The sequence below is a fragment of the Lissotriton vulgaris genome, chromosome 12, assembly GCF_964263255.1.
Source record: "Lissotriton vulgaris chromosome 12, aLisVul1.2, whole genome shotgun sequence".
NCBI classification, from domain to species: domain Eukaryota; kingdom Metazoa; phylum Chordata; class Amphibia; order Caudata; family Salamandridae; genus Lissotriton; species Lissotriton vulgaris.
The window spans coordinates 317,809,545-317,829,284 of NC_141700.1; the positions used below are offsets into that span (position 1 = coordinate 317,809,545).

A 19,740-nucleotide genomic window follows, 5' to 3' on the forward strand; every position below is an offset into this window, starting at 1 on the left:
GAGCTCTTGGAGAGGCACCTGCGTGCCTTGAGAGGTACTGTGACCTGAGAATACTTTGGCAACCTGCTCAGCAACCCCAAATATTAGATGCCTAATCTCTTCTGACGACGGATAATGATCCAGAAACACGTGTATAGAGATAGCCAGTATAATTTTGTAATTACTCGAGACAATCCTGCAACCACACACGCTTGGTGAACTGCATTGACCACAATGCTCAGGGGCGACCCGCTGGGAGGTGAAGCAGTGTTTCCACATTGGTTTCTTGCTTTGGAACTTATGATCTGAATTCACTGATGTAGCCTCAGAAGTGAAGTGGGAACCACAGCCAAGAGTTCTCTCTCTGCCACGTATTGAGGGGAGAGATAATAAGCACTGTGTTTTAAGGTCTCAAGTATTCTGTAGTTTTTAATGTTATAATCCTTGATTTTTGGCCATGGGTAAGAGGAAACTATGGAACATGAACCCAGTGCATATAGGCAGTAAATCAAAAGGCGATAACATGACTGTGCTGAAATACTTAACGGGGGCGGTTGGAGCTCTCGAAAAACAAATATCGACCGTAGAAGAGTCCTTAAGTAATGAATCACAGGGCTCCTCTTCAAATGGTAAGGAAGCCGATTAGAATACACTGAGAATGGGGAGGCCGGAATCTCAACTAACGTAATCAAGGCTGCATTCAGGTCAATAGAGACAAAATATCCATTAGTGATACAGAGCTTGAGCTACTCCCACCGCCAAAAAGAACCTGTAACCCTAAAATGAAAGAATTATCTGACAATTTACTGCCAATTATTCATCAGGCACCCTTGGTGCACATTACACACAAGCCCAAAGCTAATAAACAGCAGGGGAAAGGCAACCAGTTAAATAATAAAGGTAAAGGTAAATATCTGGCCTCAAGAAATAAAAACAAGGGTAATGCCTCCCCTACCAGTGAAATAATTGGGCTAGTAAGCTTGATAACTGATCTTACTTAATATATCAGACAATCAATAGGTACTCTAAAGACAAGTCTTGATAAAATAGAAGCTGGGATGGAAACCCGCATTGAGAAACAACAATTGATTTGCACAAGGGTAGCAACCACTAACCAGAAAACTGAGGTTAGAGCTGGTAGTGTTTCAAAATCCCCCAACTGGATACTGCCAGTTAGCTCTACAACTATTGGGATTTAGATCGCCGAGAGGCACATAAAACATAGTGTGACAAGACCCAAGACTTTAAACGATATCCAGAGAGCTTGAGCATTTCCAAAGGAGGTGGATCTTAGAGAGGCAGAGAAAGGATCTTCAGTATTACAGCGGGGGGGGCCGTCTGTCAGAGATTTAATATCTAGCTCAGGGTCTCTTAGCTTAAATTTATATGGCCCCGCCTAAATCGCATAATTTGCATTTGCCCCCTGCCGCCACTCCCTATGCAATCATTTTGGTCAATGTCCCTCCAGCATCCGAGGAAGTTAAAGAAACATGGATCACCTTGAGGAACAGCATTATACATTGCTTGGGACAAAGAGTAGGTTTGAGAAGAAAGATGTTCTCTGCCTTTGAGATGGTAAGACGTGTTTAATGGGTGGGTGCTAGCAGGAAAGTTTTTGGAGGGGATTGTGTAGCTTTGTCTTTGGGGAATCCCTTATTGGTGCGAGAAATTATTTGTAGAACCAATGACATTAATAACATGATGGAAGGTATACAAGTTCTCCCCATGAGATATTTTTAGCAGCCTAAAACAACTAACAGACCCTTGACTTCGCATTATTCCTCACAACCCACCACCTTTTTAAATTACAATCTAGAAGTGTGAAACAGATTTGGACCCCTTCAATCTTCAGATGAAAATGATTAACTCCTTGATAGTCGTAGCGATCAATGTTTAGGTGAAGATAGATCGACCTATCAAATTACCAGGGAGAGAATTCCAACATGTCATACCGGGGTACCTAATCCTGTTCAGATACAGATAATGAATAGCAGGGGGGAACCGGATGGCACACGTCCTAGAGAAAATAATAAAGAAAGCATAGATGATTAGCCAAGGAGGGAGGCCACGGGTCAGGTATCGGCTTGCCAGATTAACGCTATTGCCAATGTAGGTGTACTTACGTGCATCAGATTGCTCTATTGGAATATAGCCAGTTTGCAAACCAAGGTGAATAACCCCATCTGGATAGACTTCATTTGTAGCTTTGATATTTTATGTTTTCAGGAGACCTGACTGCTGGATGAAGTAAATATTGATGGGTATAAGACCTATCATACCCAGAAATACGGTCAACCCATGGGAGACACAAAGGAGGGATATGCGTATATATCTCTAACTTGTTAAGGGTTTTGAGAATTGAAATGAGCAAATCAACCACTTTTCATCAAATTTTTATCATTTACTTGAATTGTAATATAGCTATGTATGTTGTCAATTTTTATAATAACACTGAAAGGGGCCAACTGGGGGAGGTTCTAAAATCAATTAGTGAGGAATTGGATAAAATAAGAGCACTACAAAATTCTGACATGATTACAATTGGGGCAGGTGATTTTAAAGTAAACATATGTGCCCAAGCCGGATCAGGGCAGTGTGGCGTAGTAAACTAAGTGAACGAACCCTTGACTCATTTTACACGGGAAACAGTCATTACAACGAAACTTTCACAACGCACTACCATTACAAAAAAACTTTTACAACGCAGGATCCATTACAACGCATGCCATTAAAGCGCATGCCATTACAACGCAGATGCTATTACAACGCAGGCCATTACAACATAAGTATTTAATTTAATTTTAACCCCTACACTATCCAACACTTACTCTACTATTACACCCCTGGAGTTAGAATAGTAATTTTAACCCCTACACTATCCAACACTTACCCCACTATTACAACCCCCTGGAGTTAGAATAGTAATTTTAACCCCTACACTATCCAACATTTACACCACTATTACATTCCCATTAATTAAAATAAAAAAATACGTACCCATACTTACATTGTAATGGCATGCGTTGTAATAGCATCTGTGTTGTAATGGCATGCGTTGTAATGGCATGCGTTGTGAATGTATGCGTTGTAACGTCATACATCCATTTTACACATACCAATAGGGAAGATAAGTTCAATGATTATACACTAATACGTTGTGCTCTCTGCCTGTGGATTTTGATCACACATTTATTGGCAGAGGCTGTAAATCTACAATTGACTTCATATTAGTTCCATATCGCTACACTTCTTGGTTTGGAAACTTCGAAACTCACCCTAACGTGCTGAGTGACCACTTACCCCTAAGTATCAAGTTAATCCTACCCAAGCGGGGGGGGGGGGGATTCGGACATAATAAGTTTGGCATGGACTCAGAACATTGCCCTATCCCGCCAAAATGGTAACTCACTTCGATGGGGAATGAAAGATCCAGAGGAGCTCAATATACAGATCATCACTAAAGTATACGATTATATAGTAGAATGCTTAAAAGAAAACATTACTTTTGATGACACATTGAGGGCTTTTGCTCAAATCACCACCGTGGTCCAACATTCGCTTACAGCGAAGATAAAGGAAGTCCCTACCAAGGAAAAAGGCTGGTTCGATTCAAACTGTACTAGGACTTATACAAGACTGAAAATTGCACTCCATAGAACTGTGAGAGATCAGGGGGAAATTAGAAAATTTAGGAAGGCATGTAACCTTGCCAGAAAGGGACGAATGAAAGAGCTAAAAGATCAAGCTTGGGATGCTCCCTATGAAGCATCCTTATGTAGGGAGTGTACCTCGTTCTGGCAGGCAGTAAACGCCCCGTTTTTTACTAATAGCAATGGAGCAAAGATAGAGGTCACAATTGATGAGAAATCATGGATTGATTTTTTTGCAAATGTTTACAGTACTAGGGGGATGGAAGAAAACTATTCAGCCTCTGAACCTCACCATGGGGAAGGCTTCGATGACTTCTTGCCAATTGATTGTAATATAACACACAAGGAGGTGTTGGCAGCCATCAACGCTAGTAAAGGAGGCAAGGCACTGGGTCCTGATGGGGTGTCGGTAGATTTATTTAAATACATCCCATTTCTATGGTCCCCGTTGTTAACTCGGGTCCTTGAAGCCTGTTGTGCGAGGGGGTTTATTAGGTCTTGGTCGGTATCCATGATCATACTGATCTTTAACAAGGGGGATCAGAACGATCTAGCCTACTACCGACCAATATCTCTCTTAGACGCCTTGGTGAAGGTAGCAGGCAGGATTGTTCAGAATAGACTACAAACATGGGCGGAGGATAACAATATACTGAGCGCGGTACAATATGGTTTATACAGGGGCTTGGGACTAACAAGCAGTTATTAAAATTACTTTTAATAATGGGGAAGTATATATAAGCTAAGGCTGGCAAATTATATTAGCTTTCGTAGACCTCACGGCCGCATTCGACTATGTTATTCATACCAGACTGTGGCAAATTCTGACAGACTTGAAGGTTGACCCAGCCCTGGTACAATTTTTAAGACAACTATATGCGGGGGCTAGTGCCAAGGTGAGGTATGGGCTAAAGGGGGAATGCACAGCACTATCCCACATGGAGAGGGGAGTGAGACAAGGCTGCGTCCTGGCCCAGTTCCTATTCTCCTTATATACCAACGCTTTAGAGGAGGAACTGGTGGCGGGGGCGCGAAACCCTCCTCGAATTAACAACAAGCCAATAGTATCTCTTCTCTACGCGAATGACGCAGTGCTAATGGCCAGAACACAATTGGGCCTGCAGCGAGCCCTCACCACGTACATTAGCTTCATGGACAGTCGGGGATTAAAACTAAATGTTAAAAAAACATTTGTAATGTCATGTGGAAAGGGGAAAAGCAAATGTAGTAGTCTGTCAGTTGGGAAAGACAGGATAGATTCTACTAGTATGCTCACCTACCTGGGCGTTGTATTTGAGCATACCTGTTGATGGGAAGCGGCAATTAAGAGTCGGTGCCTCCTCTTTAGGAGGTCAGTGATGGCAGTGATTAACTTTGCAAATAAATTGGGCAGAAGGTCCCCGGAGATTCTCCTCAAAATTTATCAAGCAGAGTGCATGAGTATTGCAATGTTTGGGTCAGGAATCTAGGGTTTCCACAATGTCTCCCCGATTCAAGTAATCTAAAATATATTTTTAAGATTAATTTTAGCGGTTCGACAGAGCTCCCAGGTTTTTAATTGTCATAGCAAATTGGGGATTACATATATTATGGATATGATTAGTATGCAACCTCTTTTATAATGGCATCAAGTCTGGACATCTACCAGTGCAGGACTGAATAGAGATATCATTAGGGACACAATGAAATTGGATCATGTCTCTAGGATAAACTGGATGAATTATATTAGGAAATGTTTATTGTATATGGATTGTTACAATTTTTATACTTCTCCTGAAACTATGCATTCTCTTTCAAGGAAAGCTTTTAAAATATTATGTATGACACACTTAGAGTCCCTGAGAGTTGTACAGGAAGTGAATAAATGTATGGTGATGCAGCACCAATTGGCATTGGTAACCTATTGTATACAACCATATCTGGTTTGGTGCATAGGAGGGTATGATAGATTTGTCCTTACAAGGTTTAGGTTTGACTGTTTAGATTGTTTGGTCAGCTTTCCTGCTGTCAATGACTAGTCTAGAGATGTATGACACTGTTTACGTGATAATATTTCAACTCAATCAACTATCCACGTGACTCTTTTTGCGTAAATTATATTTTAAAGAAAGAGCTAGATGGATTCTGTCATTATTAAAACAAGGGGTTTGGAGGAAATGTCGTCCAGCCTTTTTATATTTACAATTACTGGAAAATGTGTATTGTATGTCCATCATGACTGGCTTTCTGAAAAGCATAATAAGGAAAAGAGAGAGCATAACCCTGTAACAATATGTAGTAATATTTTAAATCTTTAGACAGATTGATGAAAACTTCATGGAAATGTTTAAAAATAAAACCAGTTATGCAATTTTGTTTAATGAGTTCTCAATTGTAATGAATGCTTAAACTGTGACTTTTATGATTTTAACTTATTTTGAAATCAAATAAAGTATATTCTGATTCTGATTCTGACTGCAGTCATTTTGTTTTTCCGATGTCCTAACAAATAAAGCTCTCTAAATACACTGACAAATGATTATGTGAAGTGACATCAATTGTCTGAATGTATCAATGGTTTATTATTGTTTGATTCATTTTTATCACAAGATGCTTTGGAACCTATGGTCTGAATTCACTGATGTTGCCTCAAAAGTGAAGTGGGAACCAAAGCCAAGAGTTTACTCTCTGCCAGTTCAATGTAGGGTCTCCAGATGTCTTTCAGGTCTCTAGTCACTGCAATGACCTCACTATAGAAAAATGATGTGCTGCTATTGCCCGTGACATAGCCGCACAGGGCTGGCATGATATTGGAAAGAAAAGTCATAGTGTTAAGGGAGATCGTCTGAGACAAGGAAGGGTAAACTAAAGAATTCTGCGAAAAAACACAGATAACGTAGCTAGAGAAAAAAAGACACCATAAGGGAATTATTCTTCAGAAAGGGTTACCCTCACAGAGCAGCCATAAGGCAGTAGTAGCTCAAAAGAGCACAGTTCACTGTATTGACCTGTTAGTAGTGGGATCAGCATTACATGATTCTTTGTACAACAGGGTCAGGATTTCCTCCTTGGTGAACACTAGTTCAGATACCATCCCATGAATAATATGGACAATGAACTGGACTGTATGATGATATGGCGGGTTCAGAAAATTTGAAAGGCCACCACAACCTTCCTCTTTAACGGCTGAAAACATACTTTTTCATTATGTGTCAGTGTCTTTTTCAAGTGCAACAGACTCATTGACTAAGAAAAGGACTTTGAAAGATACCATCAAGGGGTAATTTTAAAACCTTCATTGTCAAGCGATGTTTGTGAAACACATAAAAAAATATGGCTCGGCTAATCACAAAGCAAAATCCATTTGGGACGAATTTATAACTTGCATATTATCAAGGAGGTATTTAGGCAGCCAAAAGCAAGTATCTCCCTGAGAACAAATTGGAGGAATTAGAAAATCATTCTCGGAGATCCAACCTCCGGATAGTTGGAATACCGGAAGGTATTGAGGGCTCCCAAACCTTGCAGTGGGTCAACTCATTTATTAAACAAAAAGTCATCCCAGAATTTGAGGGTGATCTTACCATCACATGGGCTCATTGTGTTCCTGCCCGCCCGTTTCTTAACTCTACGATGCCTCGAACAATACTGTTAAATTTTGCTGACTATCGTGTAAAAGAGAGAATACTGGTTAAAGCAATCCAACAAAGACAGTTTGCTGTGAACGAGACTGTAAAATGTCGTATTTTCTCAGATATGACTGCTGTGGCGGCACGTCGGAGAAAAGAATTCGTAAAGTTCCTCTATCTGTTTAAAGCCAATGGGGCGCAAGCTTCTATCGCCCAGCAGTCTAAATTAAGAGTATTAGTGAAAGGCAAATTCTTTATGTTCTCTGATTTGGATGAAGCCCAGGAATTATTAAAGGAGATCTCACAGGACTCAAAGGCTTAGAAAGGATTTTGTCAGATGTACCATATTGGTCATTGTCTGTGTACTTGGTATAAATTGGGGGGTTAGGTGGGTGAGTTTCCTTCCCTTGCTTCGGGAGGGCAGCAATGTTTGTCAATTGGTTATTTGATTATAATTTGGGCTTTACACCTTTAAAATATGCTTGCTCGCATGCTTTATTAGTATTCAATACATTTCAGAATTGTTGGGGGGCAGGGGTAGGATTACTCAGGTGTAATTACATGACACTCAGGTTAAAGGGGGGGGGTAAAATGTGGTTAGCGTGGTTGGTGGGGGATGTCCCACATTTCGGGGGAGGGGTCTTGGGGGTAGTATAAAGGAGGGGAAATTAAGTCCTATTTTTTGCAAATTTATTCAGGTTTTCATACATCCATATTTTACTTTGACTCTGGGTGGATTGTTTAGCGGGTTTAAGCTTTAGTTGGATCTAAAGTATGGCTAGTAAGGAACCGCTGAAAGTGGTCTCTTTTAATGTTATTGGTCTCAACAATAAAAAGAAAATGCAGGCAATTGAGTTATGGGTTAAATCAGAAAGCCCGGCTGTGATTCTTTTACAAGAGACCCATATATCAGCTGCAAACCTATCAGATTTGTTTATGTTTAGGTCCTGGGCTGCTTACAGTGGATTCACTTCATCCTCAGCTTCCCATAGAGGGACTGCAATATTTTTAAGCAACAGACTTCAGGCCGAGGTAGTTACCTTTGAAAAAGTTAAGTATGGTCGCTGGTTCTGGGTTACTTGCATTTTTAGATAGAGACAGAGACCAATAACGTTTGTCAGTATATATTCCCCAGTTGAGGATAATACTAAGGTTTACGAGGAGTTGTTTCAATCCCTAATTGAGGTTTCAGGTGAGCTGATTCTGGGGGGCGACTTTAATGTTTTATGGATCCTAAAATCGACTCCTCAGCGCATCAAAAAAACAGCTGAAGCCCAAAACCCTAAGTACTATGCAATAATATGGAACAACCCTGGACCTAGAGGACCCATGGCGGATTGCTTTCCCACAGAAATTAGCATATACTTCCTGGTCTGGTAGATTCCGTACCTCGTCACACATCGATTATTTTTTGGTCTCTCGGAGGTTGGGTTTAAGTCAGCAGAGATTCCTTCCGAATGGATTCTCTGACCATGCTATGTTGGTGCTTGAGCTACCAGTCGGAGACTACACTAGGACCCTTAAAAGATGGTCGTTAAATAGACAATATTTTAATGAAGAGGAATGGATGGGTTTCATTGGGACAGAGATCAAGGAATTTTTTATTGCGAAATTGTTGGTCTGCACCACTTAATGTGGTTTGAGACACTCTTAAGGCCTTCATTCATGGGTTAATTATTGGAAAAGACGCAGAAAATGTTAAAAAAGCCAGAGAAAATAAAAGAATATTGGATCAGAAGTTCCAAGAGTCATATTCTGCAGTCCTTAATAACCCCTCTTTGTTTAACCAGTGTCAACTGGGCCAGGCTAAACGCGATCTCAGTTCAAATTACTATACTCAGAGTGAAGCTTTTTTTTCATCAACACCGTCAAAAAACATATGAGGAGAATAATTTTACAGGTGTGTTTTTGGCCTGACAGGCTAAGGAGCAGGCTGCTCCTAATCAGATTAACATGTTAAAATGTCCCCTAACCGCCTCTTGTAAAGATGACCCAGTTAAAATCGGTCAAATAATGCTACAGCATTATGGGTCCATTTATGGCCAACAACAGTCGGAATAGTTTCTTGCTTAATAATGATCTACCAACGCTCTCGGAAACAGAACAACTATCCATGGCCAGCCCTTTTACTAAGGAAGAGCTGGAGGTAGTCATTAAGAACCTGCCGAATGGCAAAGCATGTGGCCCGGATGGGCTTCCATCTGAATTTTTTAAAAGTTTTTTATAGTTCAGTTGCAGATTTTTTTCTTTGTTTGGTTAATTTCATGTTGGACGGGGAGGCAATACCAGAATCTTTTAGACAAGGCAACATAGTCAGTTTAAAAAAAAAAAGGTAAGATCAGTGAGGACCCGAATTCGGATCGTCCGATAACATTGCTAAACTCTGACTACAAAATAGTCACTAAGCTGCTTTTGCTACGGTTTAATCAACACGCAGCGCATTTGATTCACCCGGACCAGAATGGTTTTATTGCCGGTAGGCAGCTAGCCACCAATACACATTACTTAACCAAGGGTTTGGATTATTTTCACACTCAGAGGATACCCGCTTTAGTTCTTTTATTAGATGCCGAGAAGGCTTTTGACCTTGTTGTGTGGGAGACATTGTTTACGATTCTAGGTCATTTTGGCATCTCTTCTAAAATCTTGGCCTTGATCCATAATCTTTTTCTCAATAGTTAAGCCAGTGTAATTATCAATACTTCGGTGGTAGGGCAGGTAAAAGTAAAACGCTGCACAAGGCAAGGAGGCCCTTTGTCGCCAGTTTTATTCGCTTTTTTTATTGAACCGCTGGCAATAGCAATTAGGAATTGTGTTGATATTCGTCCCCCAATTCAATCTATGGCTGAATTAAAGCTATATGCCGACAATATCATGCTTATTATTAAACCTGAAATAGAGGTTCAGGCTAAAGTTTTTCAGGTCTTTGAAGATTGAGGCTTTAGGTGGATATCGTATTAATAAAAGGAAAACTGAGATTCTTCAATATGGTGGAGTAGACTTGGCTCTTCACCCCGATATCCTTTCTTGTGTCAATGCTAATCCTAAAAGATACCTGGGGGTATATTTTTCTGAAAATATAAGGGATTTATATCACCTGAATTTTATACCGCTCCTTCGAAAAACTCAAGTATTGTTTTCACGTTGGAACTCTCTCTCTTTATCCATCTTGGGACGGGTGGCTTTGATTAAAATGTCTGTTTTGCCTCTGTTTAACTTTTTGTTTTCGGCCATCCCTTGAAGCTTATAAGGGTCCTTTTTCACCCAAGTAGAGTCTATGTTTACAACCTTTCTTTGGGCAAAAACATCAGCACGTATTGCAATTAGCACTTAATATGAAGAATTAGATCAGGGAGGCCTAGTTCTTCCGAATCTCAGGGACTATTATTATGCTTATTTTGCACAATTTTTAACTAGATTCAAATCTCACTTACAATCTCATCTCTTTATCAATAGTTTTATAAATTTAATGTGTAAGGAAAGTCAGATCCACTCCCCTTTGACAATCTTTAAATCCCCTAAACGGGTTCGCTATAAGTGCCTTCAATGGTTTTTTAAAAAAACGACAGGCCTTTTTTAAACAATATTCTATCCCTGTAATTAATTCAGCCACTGCCTTATCCGGTATCTTACCATTGGCAGGGATTGCACAATCCTCAGAACGTGTAGCAAAATGGGCCTTGGTTGGTTTTCCTAAGGTCTAAGATTTTCTGAGGAATGGAGGATGGTTGACTATGACCAAAATGTTGCATTTTATTGCTAATGATTTTATGCTTTTGGGGTCACACAACGTCCTTCATAAATTCCTTGCTGAACTAGACGTATCTCAAATTGCCGTACACCATCAGCTAGAGGACGTGCCAGGCAGGAAACCGGGGGATTGGAAAAAGTATCTAGCTTTAGTTAGGGGACCGAATCTTGGACAGAAGGTAATCAAAAAATGGTCTGATCAGGAAGACTTAGAAATCTCTGCCAACATGTGGTCAGCTAATAATGAATTTCATTTTAGTACATTAAGAGGTGCGAATTGGCGTAGCATGCTTTTTTTAGTAAATGGCAACTTTACCGAACTCCTCTTGCCCTCTCGAAAATGTATGCCAATCAATCTGCTCATTGTTTTCATTGTATTAACCACCCTACCGCTAATTGGTCACATATTATGTTACAATGTCCAAAGATTCAGAGGTTCCGGGAGGATATTTTTTTTTCTCTGGAAACTGTTTGTAGTATCCGATTAGTAGTGAATGATTTGTTAATTATTTTTTGGTTTTGATCCAGATCTTTCCCTACCTGTTCAGTTGGCTAAATTACTGTACATAGCAATGGCCGTAGCCAGATCACTTCTGTTGCAAAGGTGGCGTACCGATTTGACTTCCTCTGGGTTAGAGTGGATTCATAAGATAAAAGCGGTCAAGAGAAGTGCACTTCGTGTTGGGGGGCTTAGGAAGTTTGAAAAAATCTGGGCGGCATATCTTGATTAAATTCATGCATGTTTAAAAGTTAATATTATTTCTTTTTGTTTTTTGTATTTGTCCCTGATTTTTTACTGTTTTGTATAGTACTTATTTAATCTTGCAACTCTAGTTTTCTGCCTAAAGATAAGTTCTTTTTATGGATGTATTATGCTATTTGTATCATGATTGCTGGACTTCAATTTAATAAATAAATAAATAAATAAAGGAGGCATTTAAAATGTGCATTCATTCTCTACCAAACTTAGAAGTTGGAAAATGGATTTGCTTATATGAGAGAACTCCTGTAAAATACATTAGGGTTTCTATCCATTAATAGTAAAAGAGGTCTGTGAATAATAAAAGAAATAAAAATCCAACACTTTTTTTACGAACACTAAAGTGCTTCATTAACAGAAGAATAGATATTAGGTAAGAGTGCCCAGAAAACATAAACGATATGTTAATAAACCATTACAAGAGTGTCCTCTGTCTCGTATTCCTTTAAGTAAAAATCAAAAGCAACAGATAGAAAAACAAAACAAAATAAAGATCTGGTCAATAAGATAACTAACATTTACCAATTCAAGCCCATCAGAGGGTTTCAATCTAAGAAGTTTGAAAATTAAAATGAGCTGTTGCAAGAGGGTGACATTTTTATGCTGTCACTCAGAATGGCTCAGAATATGTTAGCTTTATCTTGTGTGAAGCCCAGCAGATGTGTACAAGATGAACATAATACCGTCTGTACATTCAAAGGTCACTTGGGGCTGTACTTCAGAAAAGCTTTCATAGCAATTGGCTGGTTTTTCAGCATTATAAACTTGTTAAAACATACGTTTTCCAATAAAAAAATATGCAGGAAGCATCCACCTCTGTAGGTGGTAAGAGCTCGCCGGAATGGTTGTGAATAACTGCATTACCCTTTGGCACTTGGGTGATCGAAAACATGGTTTCAGATGCAAAGGATTTGTAAGGTCCATTCAATTTGTGTACATAGAAAATGTAGGTTTATGGAGGTGTTTTGAAGGATGTAAAAATATTATTAAAAAGTAAGCAGCACTGATACAATAAGTGCATCCATGCATCAGTGTTCATAAAAGTACTTTAGGTTGTAGAACGTCTGCTTTTGTGCATTGTAACCCATTTCAACGGTAGGTAATGGGCAGCCCTCTCTTTTTGCTGATTGCGACAGCAGCTTCTTTGTAACACTATTTAGGAAAAGCGAACGAAGGACTTTCTCTGCGGTCACATGGCATTCCAACACCAACACCAGGCTCGATCTCTCATCTTTTTTTTTTCTTCAAATTAACTGCATTTTATGAGGGAATACATTCTTTCTGATTCACCTTTGTATTTGGATTTACTACTTCTTAAAAGTTTACTCCTATGGCAGGATTTCAAGTATGAATAAATATACTCGCAGGGTTGGATCACGGGTATTCCAAGGTGGAAACACGTGCAATTTATGGTGGATACTGAAAAAAGCGCAAGTTGGGTCATTTTTTTTATGTGGAACTTATGTGTCTTGACTACTCTGAAAATCTGCAACTGCTCAGCATTTTAAAAATGTGCTTACAAAGTGAGAGTGACCCTTTAGAATAAAGTTTTACACATATTCAGCAGCAGCCTTGTAAATTCGACCTATAGTGAATATTTCTCTCTGTTGAATTAACTGTACTTGGCCACTCCCATTTTGCAATTTCATATCGTGAGAGTGGACTCTGTCGCCATTTCTTAGGCACACTGTTGCAGTGAAGCCCATTCTTCATATGGAGAAATCTGTGTGCCCTGCACAATGGCACATAACCACATTTTACCCTGTTTCATTGCTCCAAAGTCAACATCTTTAGTGTGTGTCATTTTTAACTGGGCCCATGTCTGTCGGGGGCCACAACTTTCTTAGTTTAGAAAGGCAAAATGTGTGCTACGGCCAATTTAAATGCATTGTAAGTTGGAATGAAAAAAATGTAATAGAATAACTTTGTGGAGCAAAAAAGAGCAAAATCAAAAGAGAAAATAAGGATCCACTCTCAGATGCTTTTGATACATGATGTTTATCAGCACTGTATTGAAGTGGTTTTTGATAAATGATTTTTTGTCAAACAATACAATATTTTGATCTCTCAATTGCATTTTCCATGTCATTGGCATTTAAAAGATGAAAAGAGGAGTTTGTCTTGCAGAAAATCGAGTGTTTGCAACTCTATTACAGTTGTTCAAGGATCCAGTCAGTAGGCGAATGAACAAACTCTACAGCCTCTTGCCAAATTTTATAATGATTTTGCACATTGTTGATAAACGGATTGAAATTATATGAAAATATGTCATCCTACCTCTTCCAGGGCCCACAGTGAGTCTACCAATGGCTTGATCTTCTTCTCATTGTACAGCATTAGAAGTTTGTCCATTACACTTCTGATAAGGGTAGCTCGGCCTTGTTTGAAAAGCAGATTCAGGAGAGAAAATCCGGCTATGACTTTATTCTCTTCATATAACTTGATAGGGTTCACCTTTTCAACCTGCCACCACTGAAAGAAAGAAAAAGTATAAATAGTTGATCAAACATTAGCACAAGCCACGTATGCACTCAACAGTGGAGTCATCAAATATCAGTGACCAATTATGTAAAATGACACCTAAGGATGTTGCACCATACAGGATGTGCAGTCCAAAGTGCAGGAGTACGTTAATTCTGCAGCCACTGCCTCAAAATACGAAATCCCCGGGGACACAAAAAATGGGTGCAAAGAGCTGTTGTACCCTACCAAACCTCGGGGTACTTTTTTGAAATACGACTCCAAGAGTAGAACATAACACATTGAGAATGGGAAGAAATAGGTTTGGGATTTAGTGGCTTGGTTATGGTCGTCCTTAAGTGGCCATTCATATCGAGCAAGCACTGGAAAATTCACTATGAGTCCTATTTCGTTAACCTCTTCGCTGCTGATGACGAGCTCAGCTCATCATCAGCTACGGCGCTGCTATGCTGATGATGAGCAGACCTCGTCATGTAACGCGGATTTTTGAAAATTGCCGCACACAGCGGGAAAAGCCGCTGCAGCGATGCGGTTAAAGAAATGCCATGCAGTGCAGTGAGTCACCACAAATTTAACACAATACAACACATTCTTTCTTTTTCCTCAGCGCTGGCGCACAATAGAATGCCTCTCGCCACCGCAGACATTCTTGAACCATTGCGCAATGGTGCTTGCATTGCATGCAGGACTGTTTATTGTTTTTGTGCAAAATAACAATACCCTGACTCATATTTTTCTTTCTATGTGTGCACAGAATGCAGCACACATGAAAAGAGGAAGTAACAAGAAGAAATACAAACATTTCTCCTCGTTACGCCCCCCTGGGAAGGCATAGAATGTTGGTGTATTCCCAGCTCTACTATTGATGGTAAATCTGGGAATGCCTCTAAACCCATGGGAGTTGTGTGGAAACACCCACGCAATGCTGAGTAACGTAGTGCAGTGGTTTGCACTGCTTTGCGTTACTCCTGGTTTATCAATGCCACGCAAAGGGTTGCCTGGTGCAAACGCTTTGCACTGCGTTGATAAATATGCATCTCGGTTTGGTTCCAGACCTTTGGCAGTCAGTGCCAAACCGAGCTTTTTTATGGTTTTTGTAGACATTTTTTGTTGGGGGGAGGTCTCCAGGCCCGAGCCTATATAAAAAGATGACTAAAAGCAAAATCAAAAATATTTTTCGAGTCTCCAAAACCCCACATAGTCATATTAGCATTTGGCATTAAAGGAAACCACTGTGTTTATTGTGTGCTGCTGGTAAAACTACAGAATGCCAGGAATTACTGTGTAGTGGGCTCACCTTTTACCCATGATGTATGCTGTTGTGTAAGAAAAATAAATGTAAATGGCACAACAAAAGACCTTTTGGATTAAGTTAAGAGAGCTGAAAGCCCCTATAAGTAAGTATGCTACGCACATCAATTTAGTAAAATCAAAATGTATTATCCAACGTCAGACCTAAAAATGGGTCGTTAGTTCATTTCTTCAGCAATATTGAATTTTCAAAAGGTATTCTATTTTGATGGCTCAAATGGGCAAAATTGAGTATCTGCTTATAAAACGTGCCATGCCACATCAGCTCTAATGATCTGGTCAGAACTACAATTGACACAAGTTCAAATCAGTGCTACTTCTGACCTGTATTTTGCACTGAAAGGGACAGCCATATTCATGCTAGAATACATCATATATATGATGATGACATGCTTCTCTTATTCTATTATTTGCTTGTTGGCTGGATGGAATTAAAAACTTCAAAATTTGAACTGGCCTTTTAGAAAAGCTTAAATATCAAATGTTCGAAAAGCAGCTTGCCACATTTAATCTAAATGTTAAAGATGCATGTAAATATGGAGCACCACATCTCAAGTGACCTTTTTAGTTACTGTGCCCTTTAGATTAAAAGGTAAAATATGCGCTGGGTTTAAAAAAGAACATTGAGTCACGGTACAAAGTTCATTTCAACTAATTGGAAATCTGTCATCGTGGCAGGAGCTCTCGCGCCTTCACCGTCACTGTGTACGAGAGAGAGAGAGGGCCCTTAATTTCGCGTTGTCATTCACTGTCTAAGAGGCAATGCATTACAATCCTATCCTTGCAGACAACGGGCAAAGATAGCAACACGACGTTCAGCATCAGAAACAAAAAGAAGAAAACTTGTTTTCTAGAAAGAACACTGGGAATAATGTTGTTTACTCACTCTTCTAACCAGTAGACTGTTTATACTTGATAATAGTCAGTGTTCTTCAAACAAACGATCATTTAATCTGACTATGGTTAAACCCTGTCAATAACAAAAGGGGGAGCAAGAGAAGTTAAATCGAAATGGATTCGTTCTCCCTGGACATATGTAAATAAACAAATAGAATCCACTCCTCGTGTTCTGGGTTTGGTCTCCGCAGTGGGGAGCACCCTTCTTGTTTTTAGGTCCCCTCACACACCAACAGGCCCCTTGGTGTCATGCTTCATCATCGGGGTCATCGTACCCCTCTACGGGGTACGGCGTGTTGCAACCTACGGGTACGTGGGAGCACTTGATGGACTATGTGTGGTGCAGGTGAGGGGTTGTTTTTTATGTGAGTGTATGGTGGGGTTTTAAAACTAAGTGAAGGTTAAAAAGGACCTTCCTCGTGGGGTGACAAAAAATTATTTAATAAGCCTCCGGGCTGGTGCTATTAAAATAAAAAAGTGGGAGGTTGTGCCGCAGTCAATGTGCGTTACCTCCTTTCTGTGTGTGTTGACGTGTTTCGGTGTAAAAACACCTTCTTCAGGACGGGGTACACAAATCCCCACATTACTCACGTTTCTCTAACTCGTATTCAGGATTTCGAATAAAAGTGAGAAATATAGTGCAGGGTAAGACAATGTACTTAGCAAAAAAACATTGTTTGTTAGTCAACCTGCAAAAGAAAAGAAGATAAAGAATTTTTTTTGATGATCTACATCTCTACATCCATAGGCAAAATGGCCAGTGGTTACAGGTGATACAATTGTGGTTACGACTATTACTATAGGTGCCAATTGTGCCTATAGTGGGATAAAAGGAAAAGACAAACCAGACTCACTGACAGAAAACATAAAACACACACTTTCGTATTGTAGTTATGGTGTTTAGCAAGATTTAAGAGTAAAACACCATTCGTGGTTGAACAGTATGAGCAAAGTTGTAACGTGCCCCTGTAAAAGGAAATGTTTCATGCTTTCAAGTTTTTACCAACATACTGTTTGAAATGGATGAAAAAGGCTTCATGAGTCCAACGAACGGATCTGGTGTGCTATTCAGCACCTGTATGGAAAAAAGGATATTCAGATACCCATAGTACTTACATCCACGTCGTGTAGGTACTGACTGCGCTTTTTTACCCCATGTTTACTCACGATTTCAGCAAGGAAATTCCCCCCGATCGATCCCTTTGTGGCTCCGGTGATAATGCCAGTAAAAATACGAAGTGGGGAGCACAAGAGCAATGTACGGTGGCTTATTAAATAATTTTTAGTCACCCCACGAGCCAGGTTCTTTTTAACCGTCACTTAGTTTTAAAACCCCACCATACACTCATATAAAAAACAACCCCTCACCTGCACCACACATAGTCCATCAAGTGCTCCCACGCACCCGTAGGTTGCAGCACGCCGTACCCCGTAGAGGGGTACGATGACCCCGATGATGAAGCATGACACCAAGGGGCCTGTTGGTGTGTGAGGGGACCTAAAAACAAGAAGGGTGCTCCCCACTGCGGAGACCAAACCCACAACACGAGGAGTGGATTCTATTTGTTTATGGTTAAACCCTTCCATGGGTGCGTCGGCCAAGGACGTCGCGAGCACTACCTTCGTAATGCTGCGCACGTCTGTTGGCCGACGCTGCCCCACCCACTCCATTAAACCGCCGCACCATTGCCGCTGCGGTTAAGCGGGTAAAAGTTGACACTAAACAAATAGCAATGCATCGACAAAACAATCCCATTTTTATAACTATAAGAGGTTTTTCATATGTATGTTAGGCAAAACCATCATTTGTGGGATTAGTAGCTAAGGCAGTGCTTAATTTGTGATGGTATATTATATTATAATAATATAACCCGTAATTTGTAAAGCACAAACTAATCACCCCTAAGGGTCTCAAGGTACTGGGGGTAGTGGTAGCCGGCACTAAATTGTGGGGACCAGAGCCTATCTTCCATCATTAGACTTTGATTCAGAGCAAATAAGAGAAAGGAGGGCAAGGGAGAACGAAGGTGAAAGTTAAAGATAGGAAACCAGTGCCAACTAGAGAAAGAAATGGCGAAAATGAATCTGCAAGAGTGAGATACAGATACAGGAATTGTAGGGTGGTGGGGAGCTATTTGGTGGTGTAAAGACTAGGCAGCCTTGACCTTCAGCTGCCCCAGCATAAGGCAGTGGCAACGCAGGTGGTGAACTTGTAAGGAACAAAATAGGCACTGCTGTCCATCGTGATATTTATAATATTGTGTTAGTAGCACTGTGATACATTTGCACTAAGATCGACTGAATGTTGAAGAAAAAGGTTATGAACCAAAAGTTGAAGCAAAAAATGACCCAGTTAGAACATGTAAGAAACTGGAGTATTAGTTGTATGGGGTGAGGACCCACTTCAAATATAAATCACAATCTTTCCAAAGGAGAACCACTAAAGTCAGTAAATACACCTGAGCTAAACTATATGGTAGATGGCACAAATCATTTAAGCTTAACTTAGAGGTAGTGAATGTGTAAAGTACTCATGCAGTAATCAATAAGGAATAAAGTGAAAACATAGCATAAGAAGAACCCACAACCAATTTAGAAATAAGGAATATTTTAATAAATAAAATGACACCAAAATGACAAAAATCCAATAACTAAATCCATAGAAATGAATGTTTAAACTTTTAATTAAAAAGAGCACAAAAAAGGACAAAAGCATCAACCACGGTTATCTGGTTGCGCTAGACTAGTTTAAAATCAAAAGTTAAGGCTGACTGCGATGTAATATGGTTCGGATACAGGGATCAGGTTCGTCCCAGTGGAAAGATTACGTTCTGACTTTTATGGAGAAAAAGTGCTTATCAGTAAGTCATTGCGGGGCAAACTAGAAGCTGAATTCAAAGCAGGACTTGACGACGGCAGGTTGCTGAAGAGTAGGGTCCCATTGGAGTCCTTGAAGAAGGCTTGAAAACTCTGAGCGGAAAAAGTCCAAAGTCCATGTCTGGGAATGCCTTGACATCGATTGGATGCTACTCGGCATTGGTTCAAATGAAGCCCTCTAAGTTCGGATTTTGAAACCTTTCTAGAGCTTGAATCTCCTTCAAGAGACCAAACCGATAAGGTGAGGCCAACCAGAAATTCGACATCGATGGCTGCAACTTTGATAGCGACCCCAGTCTCTGTTGGTTCTCCCGGCAGAAGTTGTCACAAAGTTTCCGTATCCCACGTCTTGCAGTTTGTGCAAAGAAGGAGTACACTCCAACACCAGCCAGTGGTGCAAGACCTGGGAGTACACCACTTGGGGGAT

At 40.1% G+C, this 19,740-nt stretch overlaps 1 protein-coding gene across 1 annotated transcript in view; it reads right to left on the reverse strand.

The window, feature by feature from the left end:
• VAT1L (vesicle amine transport 1 like) overlaps positions 1 to 19,740 on the reverse strand; it is a 1,074,333-nt gene that overhangs the window by 312,650 nt on the left and 741,943 nt on the right. The window contains exon 7 of the mRNA XM_086945100.1: positions 14,025 to 14,219. Within this exon, the coding sequence (XP_086801226.1) occupies positions 14,025 to 14,219 (195 nt within the window). The remainder of the gene's footprint in view (positions 1 to 14,024; positions 14,220 to 19,740) is intronic.